Raw genomic sequence first — 15,258 nt, forward strand, 5'->3', positions numbered from 1 at the left:
AAAGCAGTTTTTTGAACAGTACAACAACCGCACTTTTGGAGTGTGATAGTGTTCTGCCAAATCAGACAAAAATGAGGAGACAGTCTCAAGTTTCTCTCAGCTTCCATTTTGACCAGGCTGGTACTTAGGGCTTCTCTATTGCCCTAGCACGGAGACACGTGGTGGTGCCCCTTTCTGTCATCCCTTGAGGAATAGACAATGGCATTTGTGAGGGCGAGTATCCAACATGATTGACGTGCCTCTGGCTTGTCTTCCCCTCCCTCCTGTTTGGGGGCAGCACTGAGGCACTTAGTCTTCCAGCAGTATGAATAAAGAATTGGTGCCCTCTGCTGTTAATAATTACCAACTTGGGTGACCCTCTGGCTTTATTTAGCCTGAGTTGTCTGACTTCTTTTCCTAGTATTGCTCATTCCTGGATGGTCAGTCTCCTGGGGAAAAAGGTAGAGTAATTGGGGAAAACCAGGCAGCTTCCTGGTTGGGCAGATGGCTGTCATCCTCCAGGCCAACGGTGCTGGCTCTGTCTGCTACCTTTGTGCTGGCAACGTGAATGACTTTCCAGCTTCACTTTAGCAGCCTGCTGTAAGGTGTTCACAAGCTCCTTGGTCTCCCTTTGTAGTGACCCAGGGAGTGTTTACCTTCATGTTCAGGTTATAGATTAAGCCTTAGCTAATACATGTTTAAGGAATTTGGGGTGTGAGCACCTGCAAAGCAAACAAGAAATTTCCATGTGGTGTCATATAGACCAAATGCAAATGTGCCACAATAGTAATAAAACTATTAGTTTTGCTAATTTCAACGATCTTTAATATACCTGATGGATTACAACAATCATTTAAGTTCTTTTAGAAAGCATAGTGAATGCTCCTTGAAGTGACAAAAAATTACTGTAAAGCAAACATTTTGTGAATTATATTTTTACTAATTTAATTGGTACTGCCAGGTATACTTTGTCATGGATAAAGATCTTGAAAGTCCTAAATGAGTATGTAGTTCTAGTTTCTGCACATCAGCTAATGTGACTCAGGTATCTTTCCACTATTTCCTAGGTACTTTTTTACATTTAATTACAAAATTGAATAAGTTAACAGGTGGCTAAATTTGTCTAATGGGAATGTTACTCTCTGTACTGAAGAACACAGGTTGTAGAAGTGAATGCTAGTTTGTGGCTGTGAGACTTAGACTCAAATTGCACAAAATGTTTCACACCTTAGGTATTAACCAGGTTTTGGGTTTTGTCTCTTTAAACTTCCTCGGTTCAGGCACTTGTATGAGAAGTTATTTCCTTCCTGGTTGTATGCAAATTTGTTTGCAGTCAGTTAAAAAACACTTATCCTTGAGCCAAGTTTTACAAAGTCTTTTGCAGGTGGTGTAGTCCAGGTAAATTTTAGAAAACAGTCGTGTAGTCTTAGTTTACAAACAAGAAAGTTAAGGGAAGTCAAGTCTCTGTTTTGTTACTCTTAGAAAATTGGGATTGTTGGTAGCAGTTGGAGCTGTTACCTGAAGTTGTAGCCTGTGTGCAGAAGCACGCATTGCAGCCCACCACGATTTGCCTGTGCAGTGTGCTGTGGCATGAAAATGGTTGTTAACTTTACAAGTTACCCAGCTGATCACTGTTTCATTAAACACATGGTAAATTGAGTTGCTTTTGGTTTTATTTTTGTGGCGAAGTGAGAGTCTTGAGTGTAACAATTAAGAACATGACAAAGTGATACTTAAATATAATGGAAAGATCAATTAACACATGTAAATGCACCTTAATTTACAACTTGTGGCCAGCTCAAGTGATCTGGAAGATTTTATTAATAGATAAGTTAGAAAAAGATTAAAAAAACCCTAGACTTGCTGTGAGTTTTGCTTTAAAAGTTAATGTAGTCATCTTAAGTTGTTTAATTCTTTGAATGTTGACAATTGTTACTGCAGTAGCCTGAACTGAGTTTGGGTGAGGAAGTAGTGATTTTTATACCAATAAATATAGTGAACTATGGTGATAATCTGTGTACTGTTTTTATGTGCAGGTTTTCAATTACTCTGAACATTAACATGGCTGAGACTGACCTTTTAAGATAAAAGAATAATGTGATGCAGTTGCGTTAGTATATGCTATGATTTTTCTGTGCCTTATTGTCATGATCTCTCAGTACTTGTGCAAGTAGTGGGATACTTACAGTAAACTAAAATTGGGAGGAGTAAATATAAAGTGATACTTTTAACTATTGATGGTCTGCCCAGACAAGATTTGAAAGTGAGAAGCTCTGCCACTTAAGTCTTTTAAGTAAGGAACTAAGTAAACCGCTAGGAAAAAGTTCTTGATTGTAGGAGTTGATGAAGTATGTGTTGATATTAAAAATTAGGAGAGATGATGTGCTGCTGTCTTAAATTGTATGTGTTTTTATATATACAAATATTAATGTGATATCCCTTATCTGCAAATGTTTTGTCACAGAGATTTTTGCAAAACCTTTGCCTTTGGGCTGCTTCTAAAATCAGGGAGTTAGTGTTGTTAACAAGCTAGGAAAGGGTTGATTTCATTTCATCTTGTGGTGTTCTGGCTGTCTTATAGATGGCTGAAAGAATAATGCTAGAGGTCTGACTACAAAAACTGCAATATCTTAAACTTCCTCCTGGGGAGGTAAACAGTGTGTGGCTTATGGCCTTAAATCAGACAGGAAGTGTGATTTCTTTGTGTAAGAAACCGTCAAAATAGTGTGTCAGTGAGAATCTGCAGGTACGTAACTACCTTGCCACTGCCTCCAGCTACTTGCAGTTTCTCTTCTACCTGTTAAATGTGTTGCTTATCTTGAGTAGCTACAGGCAGCAGTGTAGCTTATGCACCATAAGGAGATCTGGGAAGTGAGCTTGAGATGTCTGAAAAAATGCTGTGTGGTATCTTGGTTTAGTATTCTGTGTTTTGCCCAGAGGAGTTTGAGTGACAAATGCAATATAAATGTAGAGATAGAGTAGATTATCTTGTTCCAGGTTTTGGGAGAGATAGACAGTACTTACATGAGAAGCGAAAAAAAACCCCAGCATGTCTAGTACAAGTGACTGCTAAAAAGGATATAGAGTTTTAGAACTTTTTGCTTACATAGCTGTCTCTGGGTTGAAGGCATAGTTAGTCTTTACTTCATTTGGACTTCTTGCTCAATAATCTCCATTAAAAACAAAAGGTCTGTTTACCAGAGTAAGGACATCTTGGTTTTGATTAGAGTATTACTTCCTCTTTGAACTCCATACTAAGTCCAGGTAATGAAAATACAGGAGAGATGTAGCTGTAAGGAAGACATTTGAGACATGGCAGTTAGGAAGGTGAAAGGTTGGTGTCAGCATCAGGAGTAGTAAGAGGAAAAGATTTTATCCTGGCTGTCTGTACTGGGTCAGGCTGGGATGGAGTTAATTTTCTTCACAGCAGCCCATGTGATGCTGTGTTCGAGATTTGTGACCAAAACAGTGTTAAAGCAGTGCTTACCCAGTTTCAAGGCCTACTGTTTGTTAGTGTGCGCCCCACGCCCAGGGGTAGGATGGGGTGGGCTGGAGGTTGGGAGAGGACATAGCCAGGACAGCTGGTCCCAACTGACCAAAGAGAGATCCCATACTGTATACCGTCATGCTCCGCAATAAAACCAGGGGCGGCGGCGTGGGGAGGAGGAGGAGGTTTTTTCTAAAGTAGCAGTTGGTCAGGGGCCGGGCAGGTGTTGGTCTTCTGGAGGTGAGTGATGGCTTTTGCATTATTGGTTTCTTTAGCTGTTTTTCTTTTTTAATTCACTTGTTAAACTGTCTTTATCTCACCCCATGAGTTTTTCTTGCTTTTGCATTTCTAATTCTCTCCCTGATCCCGCTGTGAGGGAATGAGCAGGTGGCTGGGTGGTGACTGACCTGCCAGCCAGGGTCAATCCACCACACTGTCCTGGATACCTGAATGCTCATCGTCATTATACTCCTAAAGTATGGACACGTTGCCCCTCCTTCCCACCTTGATGCTTCCTCCACTGTTTGTATAGTCTTGCAAATTTATTTGTTTCAGAAATACAATATTGACAACTGTAACTAGGAGACAGCAAGCAGAATTAGAAGGAGCATATCTTCCACCAAGGGGAAGTAAAATGTTGTGGGGTGTATGCTGACCATTTGTCGGTTCATTTCCAGTAACATTGAACTCACCCGCTGGGTTAACGATACACAGTGGTATAGGATACTGAGTAGAAGCACCTTGATCATTTTGGCTGGAGGGATTATAAACAAGGAATCTGAAACCTTGCTGACCAAGAAAATAGGGTCGCTGTCCTAACCAGTGACTTGCAGAGCTGTGTCATTATTGATCAACTACCACACTTTTTCATATACAGTAGTTCTTTTTATCTTGGATTCCCCCTCCCCCTGCCCCTAAAGTTCTATAACTTAATAATGACTGCTTAGTGTAAATTGAGCAACGTTTATTAAGTGAATGCTTCCTTGGTATGATCATTGATATTGGTATACAATATAGATTACTTTCTTGGACATGAATAAAAATGTGACGTTGGTAATCTTTGTCAGCAGTATTTTACTGGCATTAAGGAAAAAGTGAGAAGGTATTAGGGAGGGAGAGATAGTAGTGACTGGTTTGTGCACAATCAGTATGCTGGCTTTAACCAGTTCATCTATCAATTCACATTATTCAGTGTTCAGGAAAAATTGGCAGCAGGCTCAAGAAGCTGGGGCACAGGAAATTCTCCTCAACTCTCTGAGTCTCAAAAACTCTGTCAAAACTGAATGAGTCATATAGCTATCTGCTGACTCGGTTTGAAATCCAGTAGTCCATGATTGTTTCGGATCTTGCTGCATTTTTGTGAAACAGTGTGAGTGCTAGAGCTATACTGGTTTCAGGTTCATGAGTTAAATAGTCAGAAGACAAGGTGCAATGGGATGCAAGCCTACTTTTTCCCATAACATGCAGTAGATTCGATGCTCATTTAGCTGCGGTTTTGTTAGAACACTTACTGAAATTTCAAGTGCTTTTTAGTGTTAGAATACGTGAAATACAGAATTATTTGTTCTGAAACAGTAGGTAACACTGTCTTTTTTTCTTTGATTTGTGTGTGTTTTTTTTTAATAGAATATTCAAATAAAAACTTTGGCAGATGATATGGTAAGGTCTTTGTAACATCTTAATTTGCAATGGTAACTCCACGCTGCATGCTATTTTACTTCAAATGTTGTGGACAATATGACATGTTCTTATAAGGATATTAAACATTAGATTTCAGAAAATTGAGTTACTATTCTTAAAGATCTTAACTTGTAACTTCAGTTGAAGAGTAGTAATTAATAATATCTATTTGGAGAAGCTTCTTTAACCACATTCTAAATACTTCAGTAATGCTGTGGATATGTTGAAACTGTTATTCCACAGTTCAAGTGTTATTTCTCTTGACCTTCAGTCAACAGTAAAGCATTTGCAGTGGTTCTTCAAAGTTAGTTGCCCCATGATTCAAGCAAAACCATTTTGGGTAATAAGTGTGTACTGTATGTCAAACAAGAAGTTTGTATTCAGTAGAACTAACTTTATAAATTCTGAATACTTTGAAACCTCTTGTAAAGTATTTTTACAGAAACTTCAGTCACTGGCCTGGCCGCTTAGTTAATCATCACTTACATGCCTGAAATAAAGAGATTGTACCTAGTAATCATGTAGAAAATTAATTTATGGTTTTAAAGTGATCTCACTATTGCAATCTGATTAAACAAATTTGTCAATGAGGTGTAGTTGAAACAGATCAAAGAATGGTGAAATTGATCTTAAATGGCTTTTTTTGTGATTGCTGAATGGGCGTTTCAATGTAAGTGAACAGAAAAACTGCATTTGATATATATTGGCTAATTTTGGATACTGCCTTTCAGGCATTTTGTCATATTTGGCCTTTTCAATAGGCTATGCCCTAATTTTAGTTTCAAAAAATGTAATGTAAACTGTTCTAATAGGAAAAAAAAAAGGGATTAAAGTTCTTGCCTTGTTAAAGATGTTAACAATATCCTTGTAGGTAATGTGTTTCTGTCCACAAATGTAAGGCTTCTAAGGAAGAAAAAAAACCAACCCCCCCCCAAAACATAAACAAACCAAAAAAGCCTCCAAAGAATTTCAGAGGGCATGCAGCTTATCTAGGGATACTTTCCCTTCAAAAATTTAGGGTAGTCTTGTAGGATCTCAAAAAACTACAATAGAAACACAACAGCAAAACAAATGAAGAAAAAGAAATAAAACAAAAAAACCCCAATAACACAAAGAACCTTTCTTCCCCATATTCCACAGCACTTGGTCATATTTCTCCACTCTTGACTGGACTAATCTAAAATGAATCCAAATTTCGTACAAGTGAAATACTCCATTAAACTTTTCACACCTCACAGAGGTTGTTTCATTATAGAAAGTATGACTTTTGGTTTACATGTCTTCATAGAGTTAACAATAACTGCGATGAATGATACCGGTAACCCTACATAAGCTGCTGTTAGTTGAAAGCACATCTTCATAAGGCTGTTCAATGCCTGAAACAAATACACTAGTATTTGTTGATGGAAACAGTTAATTTAGGAAAATTGCTATAGACATAACATTCTCAAGGTGAACATATATATATAGTTAGTTAGACAGTATTACTAAATAAAAGAAATTCTGACTCTATTCAGAATAGAGTTATATATCAATAATACTATAAAAAATGGCCTTATAAGGAAGGTGCTCTTGTTGGTTGTTTCCAATATTAACAAATTAACTGAGTAAGCATGCTTTAGAAGAAAAAGGCGGGGGTTTGGTGGAAGGCATAAACCAAGTCAGCCTTAACCAGTGAAACGTCACTGCAGACTGTACAATATGCTTTCACTAATGTCTGTTATGTGCATTTAACTATGGTTGGCTGCTTCTACGTGAGTAATCCATTACCTGGCTTTTTAAAATTATGCACTAATTTCAGGAGTCCGTGCTCGAAAGCAATTCAAGGAATTGTGAACTATACTGGGAGCATTAATTCCTCTACAAACTTTATTTTACTTTAGCAGGATTTTTTTATAAGCCTGATGAACTTGTGAGTACCTCCTTCCCAACGCTGGCTTTTAAAGTTGTCCTCCAAAGACTTATAGCTCTTCAGGTGAAGGAACGCTTGGACATTGCCTTTGTGGTACCATATTTATTCACTATCAGGATAATTAGGGAGTAATGTGAGAAGATGAACTCAAAATTTTGAAATGCTAAGATACATAGATGGTATACTTTTGAAACTGTAAGAAATAGTAATATCCCTTTTGCATGTGACCTGTCATGAATTTACCTTAAATGTTGTCTTTCTATGAAAAGTAATCTCTGAATGTTAGGGTATTTTTACTTACAGTTCAGTTTGAATTTTAACTCTGCTGCTTGGATTAACTAAAAATGTGTGTATTACTGCCACGTAATTGACTGCTTTCCTATATTTCTATTTCTGCTTATTTTTAAATGGATGTCTTTGCAGCGTGACAGAATAACAAGCTTCAGAAAATCAGCAGTGAAAAAAGAGAAACCACTCATTCAGCATCCTATTGACACTCAGCCTTCTATAAGTGAAATCCCACTTTCCCAGGTTGATGAGCGTTGCATGAACTTATCAGAAAAAGAAGTTATGGATCTCTTTGAAAAAATGATGGTAAGATGATGTGCCACGTCACTTTTTGAGGTTGTAATTGGTGTGTTGGCATTTATTATGAGTAGTGATTTTCAAATGTTGTTTTGGAAGTATTCACTACTTGGGAGGGCACAGCATAGCGTAGGCCTGATAGACCTGTGTCTAAATTGGCACATAAACAATTGAGTAACTCATAGAATGCTGGTATTATATACGTCTAAATTACTTGGTCTACTTCTACAGAGAATCAAAGGCAACGAGCCAAAATTAAAATCTTAAGCTGTTGATTGCTTCATTAAGCAACCTCTATAAACTTTAGTTGCAGTGGTTAGATACTGATGTTGAATGATAGTTTTGAATAAACTGAAGTAAATACCTTTGGAAAGTATTCATTTCAATTAGTAAAATCATAGTGTATAGATAGCAAAACTTTTGTATGGTCTTGAAAATTGTCTGTCTCAAGATCACTTGTCAAGGTTTGTGATTCTACTTGCAAGCTGTTCTATTAGTAATACAGAAACAAACTTTTGAAGTAGGTGTGTATTAATTCTGCCATGCACATTGGTGTTGATATTTCCTTGAAGTATCCGGAAATAGTTTTTTGAGTATTTTTAGAAATACTGCTTTCTGTATTATTCTTTAAAATTGTTGTAAACTTTTTACCATCAGTATGGCCTAAGAACTCTCCTGTTCCATTGTGTATCTCTACTCTGTTCAATGAAGTTGTGAATCTCTTTTGAAAGATCGGATAAGTGTTAATTAATACTTACTTGATTTCTTTGTTTAGATTAAGGGATTAATTTGTCAACTTTTCCAAGTAATGTTAGTTGAAGCAGACAAATAGGTATGTCTTCCAGAGACTAATAATTCTTTGAAAAAGCTGGTAGCTGGTAGATTACTACAGTAACATTTACTGGTCTTAGTTGCTAAGTTGCAAGACTAGTCATAATTAGAATGACTACATGTTTTATTTGATCAGTTATTAAGTTGAAACAAGCATCTTTAGATTTAATCTAGCAGAATATTTTGATTTTTAGGCTTGTTTTAAACACATCAGTTGGAACACATTCACATCTACCCCTGCCACAAGTTAATAATGTATGTAATAACAGCCTTTTGATTAGGTAGTGCAGAAATGGTGTCCGTTGTGATAAGATTTTATAAAAATCCAGGAACTCTACGAGAGTTAACACTTACGTGATCAGCTTGAGGTGTAGAATTTTTTGGTTTGTCCTCTAGCTTTCTTTCTTGAGTCAAATTTCCCTAATGGTAACTACTCTTGATGCAATTGTAGTTTTGGGTAAGTCTTGAAAACAGCGAGTGCTTGAAGTGACAGAATTGAGAAAATCAGATAGCTCAGAATTAAAGAAGGTGAAATGCAGAGAAGCTGGAAAAATTCACTTATGTTTGTTTAAAAATGAGCTGTTTGTTTAAGAAAAGGAGTATAAAAATAACAAAGAATAATAAAAAGCATGAAATACAGCCTTGATGTTGTGTGGTCTTTTTCTTTACAGGAAGACATGAATCTAAATGAAGAACGTAAAGCTCCTTTAAGAGATAAAGACTTGACCACAAAACGTGAGATGGTTGTCCAGTACATTTCTGCAACTGCCAAATCTGTAAGTAGTCACCTCTCCAAGACAGATGAAAGTAAGAAGCTTAGCTTCGAGGGTGTTACACTTTTCAAGCTTGAGACTTTCAATTATTTTAACTGGATTTATCTTCTAAGAGTGGGAAGGAAAAAAACATATGCACTTACTCATATACTTCTAAATGCTTGCAGCTGCATCTCGAGGGTTAGTCTGTATTTCAGTTGTTGGGCAGTGTAAAAGCCTGGTGCTTTCATGTTAAACCATAAGAAATTGCAAATCCAGTGATGCAGAGCAATGTATGGAACCTGAGCATATTTCTGTGGAATTCATCCTACAAATTTTTGGTACCAGAAGTTTGTGGAAAGGATAGCGTGACTTTCTGGTTTCAGTAATGACATACATACTGGATGTACAATTTGCAGTGTTAGAAACAGGGAATCAAAATATTGGAAATATAGAAAATTGAAGTAAAGTTGGTATTTTAGTTTAATTTGAATCTATTGAGGACTGTAGCTGGCTTGAAGACTGTGCTAAATATTCTGCTAAGAAATGTTCTAAAGGTAAGTAAAATGACTCCTTTAGAGAAAAGATGGTGTTAAAATGTGTTTCAAGCTATATTTTGAGTAGAAAAAAACCCATATTCAGAACTTGAATTAGTGTTGATCATTCTCTGTACTTCAGTTGATTGATTAACCCTTAGTTGATGGATCCTTCATGCAGAATTTTGAAGCCTGCCAGTTTCGGGGTGTCAGAAGTGTAAGAGAACCACTGGATGCCCCAATATTTGTTGGGGTGGAGAAATTGAATTTCAAATAGTGAACAGCTGCAATTTATTTCCAGTAGTGGGACTATTAGTACTAATTAGTTATAATGTACAACAGTAATGCTTCTTGTCTGTTAAAAATTGACTATGGCAAATATAATTGTAATCGTGTAAAAGGAGAATATGCCACAAAAATTCATGAATGTTAGATGAAACATTTACATATATGTATGTTGTATCTGATTTGTGCACTATTTGTATTACAAAGAGTTTTAAAGAAGCTAGTGGTGAATTCTGAGGAACTGAATGTATTGCAGTATTTGGGAGAAGTGTTGGGGGTTAACTTTATGTATCCAAGGGTCAGTAGTATTCTTCAAGTGATAAAATTTACTACCCGCATAGTTCTTCAATAAAGTTAGGTAATGCATATGATTTTATTTGGAAATTAGGATGAATCTCAATTTTTTTTTCCACGCTTAAGTTATTGTGTGCAATAAAAGGTTACAGGAAGTGAAGGCTGTGGAATAAGTTTTCAAATAGATAATGTGGCAGCATTGCTAGCAGTTCTACAGAGCTGAGCCTGAGTGCTAAATACAGATAATATTAAATAATAATCTGTTTCATAGTGAAATAAATTGGCAAATCAGATTATGTCGGTGTCTGCCTCATGGATCTATAAGCATGGACCACAAGCAGTACAGTTTTCTTGTTTTTCTTTTAGCTTTTAAAATCAGCTCTACAGAGTTAAATTTCAAAAAATTAAAACAACAAAGACATGCAATTATTAAATGCAAATGCTTTGAAAAACTTGCACTATAATGTGAAAATGGTGATTTATATTTCTGAGAGGAGTGATGTTCCTGCAGGATTTCATCCTAAACAAAATCTGCAGTCCTTTAGTCTGTTCTGGAAGGAGTCCAGTGCTTAAAGAATGGTCTAACTAAACATACAAGTTATTGGAGCATTATTCAAGCTTATGCAGTGAATATTATGAAATTTCCTGTTAATATGCTTTGCCTAGACTGTTTTTGGGAACTATTCATTACATATTCGTAAGGTTTTTGTCTTCACTTGATGATCAGTGTTAAATCTTAAATTTTTCTTAGTAAGCATTAACATTTTATTGAAGCAGTAGAAACTTTCACAATGGAAGTACTTGCAGTTCTTTCCTAAAACGTAGTTGGATGATGGTGATCACACTCATATTTATTGATATTGAAATGTAGCTGCCTAAAGCACCATAATCTTGTAGTTGTGTAAGAAAAGCATGGCTACCATTGCATGTCTAACTGCTGAAAATTTTAACAGATTGCATTACTGCCACCATATGCGCTGCAGCATGGGAAACTTAACAGAACTGGGGATGTGTTTGCCAAAAAGTACTAACAATTAAAAAAAAAAAAAATCAAATCCCAAAATGACCTCATATGTGAATGTGCGCTTAGAACTTAAGTCAGCACCAGCATGGATGTTTTATACATGCGCAAAATGTTTTTTCCTAATGGAAAAAGGGCTTGTATCGAAGTTTGTGTGCCTCAGTAAGTCCTTCTTGCAAGTGAATCGCAGCATTTGAATGGAATATTTTAAGATTGTTCTGAAATATGAGTTACCTTTCTGTAGAGTGTTACCCTAATTTAAGTCTTAAATAGCTAGCATCTTTACTGACTTAAAATATATGAAGAGTAGAGCTCAACTGTAAAATGTTGATTGGGATTTTACAATAAAGCAAAACCTCATTTTCACTGTTGATTTCATCTGTTTAGCTGAACTACTATTTTACTTGGTTGAATTCAAGCCCTAACCATTTTTCACTGCATCGTGAGTTGTCAAACTTCTCTTCAGGCCACTCTCAGGCTTGTGTTCCATGAAAGTGCTGATCGCATTCAAAATGATCTTTCTTGAAATTTTCTACCTTTTTCTTTGGTCACAGATAATTGTTCATCTGTCTTCTTTTTTTACACTGAAAATACTTGGGCCTTTTCTTCTGCTTAGAGCTCACGAAGCACACTTAACAGTTGATGTGACTTTTCTACCAGTTCATTTCATGTTTGTTTCAGTTAGGCTTTTGAACTTTCTCCACTATTTGAAAATATCACTCTCATTTGCTGATCCTTGTCTTAACCAAATTATTTTAAAATTTGGTGCTTCATTTCCCCTGCCTGTGTGCCATCTGCAGCATGTTGACCATGCTTTTCTGAAACACTGTACTGTCCTCAGAGTTCTGGGTGAGAAAGAAACCTTGGTTTTCAATGGATTAAAAAAAGCCTCTCCTTTTCCTTGGGGGATGGAGGAGGGATAGAAGCTAATAAGCCAGATGCTTTCATGTGAAGTGGTTATCAGTGCTTCTGTCTCCATCTCTCACTTGAAGGGAAAGATTGTTTACCATGGAAATTATACTTGGGAACTGGTGACAGCTCAGAATTCTGTTTCAGAACTGAACTTGGTGACCTGTCATACTGAATGAGTTGAACATTGTTGAGAGAAGAAGGTAGTATATAAGGAAAAGAGATTGTCTGGTGATGACAGTCTATCTTGTTTTTCTAGAGGAAGCCTCATCAGGAAGAAGAGAGGTGACTGTGAAACACTTGTAGGGACTTACGTCTTCTGAAAGACTTCCTAAAAGAATAATGGAAGAGATGAGAGTAGGAAATGAAGCAGGTAGAGGCTGAACAGATACCATCAAATTCAAATCTTGGAACAAAATCATACTGTCTCAGGCTCTTAATCAGATACAAGTGGTTATTCAGTAAACTGGCTGCTATGAGATTGCAGCAAACAGCTGACAAGGAACAGCCTACAACATTTGGGCATAGTTTATAGTACCGGTGTTCACAGGAAAATGGTAATTTGTGCACAGTGATAGAACAGGGCAGAGATGTGCTGCCTTTCTGCAGTTTCTTCTGTGTAAAGTCAGCTCCTTGTTCATGAATATGCAGAGATGCTGCTCCATGGTAAAAGAGAAGATGTCATTCTGTAAATCACTGTTTAATTATCCATGTAATTAAAAGCATCCATACTGAGCAGTTGAAGAAAAATGCCACATGAGATTTTCTGAAATGCAAGTTAGATTTATAACTGTAGGCTATGTTTTTGATTATGAAAGCTTAATTAAATTCAGTGATGACATCATCTAAAGAGATCAACAGCTCCATAATAAATGAAGTTGTTATATGTACAAGGAAGTCAGTATGCCATTAGTTTTTTTCTGTAGTTTTTTCAGTGTCATATATATGACCTGATAATTTTAAAAAAATGGCATACCTCTTGATCTTTCAAGATGTAGATGTCAGGCTAGGTATTTAGTTGTTTGTTTGAAAATGTATAAAATACTGATGGTTCACCAGCAGAACATAAGAATTTAAAATTATTTCTCCTACAGTAGAACTACTGTTTTCCTGTTGAGAAGCTGTGACTCTTAAACAGTTTGATGAAGTAATGAAAGAATGTAACTACTACTAATGATTAAACACTGAAAAATTTGTGTGATGCTACATCCTAAGTACTTTGCTGTGATTATTTATGTATTATTATTATTATCTCTTTTACACAATAACCTCTCTTGGCTGACCACTGCATGCAGATAGTCGGAAGTAAAGTTCCGGTGAGTATGAACATGATAGTTTTGTTTTTTCTTATGAATACACTTCCATTTCTAGAGATTAGGCTGGAATATTTTTGACTTCTATCTTGGATTGAAGAGTTCAGTGGGCATAACCGAATCCTTGTTTTATCAAAATGTTTATTAACTAACTCAATCGTGTTTATCTTACCAGTATAAGACGATTGATTGCACTTTTGAGGGATCCGTTTTTAAGTTTTCAGGAATCTATTTCAGAATACTTCAGACTCACTGAGAACTCACCTGTGTTCATCGGGAGCAACAAATATAATTTAGACTTGTGTTGCTTTTTATTGAAGGCAATCACTTGAAACTTTATAGCATTTGACTGACTTCCTTCTGTTTCGATGTGGATTTCATAATTGTTAGCATTCATAGTTTACTGTGGAAATGTCAACTGCTAGTTATCAGCGTGGGAATAGATTAACAGGATTCTGAAGGTCAATAAGCATAAGATGAGATCACTCACAGCACAACTTTTATTAAGTGCTCAGGTACATTTTTTGGTAAATCATGAATTTAGTGATTTTTCTTTTTAAACAAGTGTTTGGGACTTAATTTGTTGGACTGAATTCAGCAAATTTTTGTTTCCTGGGAAAATAGCATTTTTTGGGGAATAATTACATATACATTTTAGATGATGGCTGAAAGCAAAGATGTACATTTTAATTATGGATGGACTTTATTTTTGATTGCAGCCAAAAGAGGCTTTTCAGGTACTGCAGTCTTTTCTACGTAGGTCATATTTAGTACTTCTGTTTTGTAGTAAAAAGAATAAAGAACAACCTATGACCTAAAACTGTGTAATCATTAACTCAGATGTACTTAGCTATATTGGGATATAGTGTATAGGGATAAAGAAATTGCTGGTGGCTTTGCTATATTCAGAGTGGTCTTTAAACAGACTTTTCTGTCCGGATTCACCAGTACTTTTTAGTTTTGTATGCAGCAGTGGTTCATATGCTGATAAAATAGGTAAGCACAATGAAGATATTTTAAAGGTATTTGATTTTTGAGGGGAAAAGTTACTAACTTCCCATTTCAGTATGTTAAAACCAGTTTCAGATAGTTCCTGCTGTCATGTAATTTCCCTATGATACGAGTTAGCCTGAACAGCTGCTTTGTGAAGAGATTATTTTCTAAAGGAAACTGGTATATTCAGAATGGGTAGGGGAGAAACTCCGTAAATCTGTTTTCCTTCTCATGCCTTTTAATTCAGAGTCTGATGGTGAGCAAGAATAGCTGTGCATTAAAAGCATGTTTTTTGCACAGGTAACTTGCAAAATAGTAAAATAAGACATGTCCCTGTTACAGTATGGCTTCTGCGTGTTATCGCTTACAGAATGCATGCATCTTGGTGTGCTTCTTCTCAGCATACTACTTCATAGGATTCATCCCTTGGGAGTTGATTGCATCTGCTGGCATATGCAGTTATTTTCCTGAAGATTTACAGTTTTACTCTGGTTAGGGAGGAGAATAATTTTGGGTTGTTGTGCTAGTACTGTTGGGTTGTAGTGAGAATTGCAGAGGTTTGCCTGTTAACGGGGAGTTTAGAGCTTTAACTTATCTGAGTTTTACTTGGGATCTCAAGCCCTGGTGCCCACTTGTCATGTTAGCTGCCTGCAAGGTAACCTTTCCTTGCTTTTATAGCCA

At 36.4% G+C, this 15,258-nt stretch overlaps 1 protein-coding gene across 4 annotated transcripts in view; it reads left to right on the top strand.

The window, feature by feature from the left end:
- The window catches only part of DIAPH2 (diaphanous related formin 2), a 254,044-nt gene that overhangs the window by 16,668 nt on the left and 222,118 nt on the right, over nucleotides 1-15,258 (top strand). For 2 of the 4 annotated variants that reach the window (XM_064462901.1, XM_064462898.1), the window contains exons 2-5: nucleotides 5,093-5,125; nucleotides 7,482-7,652; nucleotides 9,146-9,250; nucleotides 13,567-13,587. In XM_064462901.1, the coding sequence (XP_064318971.1) occupies nucleotides 5,093-5,125; nucleotides 7,482-7,652; nucleotides 9,146-9,250; nucleotides 13,567-13,587 (330 nt within the window). The remainder of the gene's footprint in view (nucleotides 1-5,092; nucleotides 5,126-7,481; nucleotides 7,653-9,145; nucleotides 9,251-13,566; nucleotides 13,588-15,258) is intronic. The other 2 variants (XM_064462899.1, XM_064462900.1) reach the window with 2 other exon arrangements.

The sequence above is a fragment of the Phalacrocorax carbo genome, chromosome 11, assembly GCF_963921805.1.
Source record: "Phalacrocorax carbo chromosome 11, bPhaCar2.1, whole genome shotgun sequence".
Taxonomy (NCBI): Eukaryota; Metazoa; Chordata; class Aves; order Suliformes; family Phalacrocoracidae; genus Phalacrocorax; species Phalacrocorax carbo.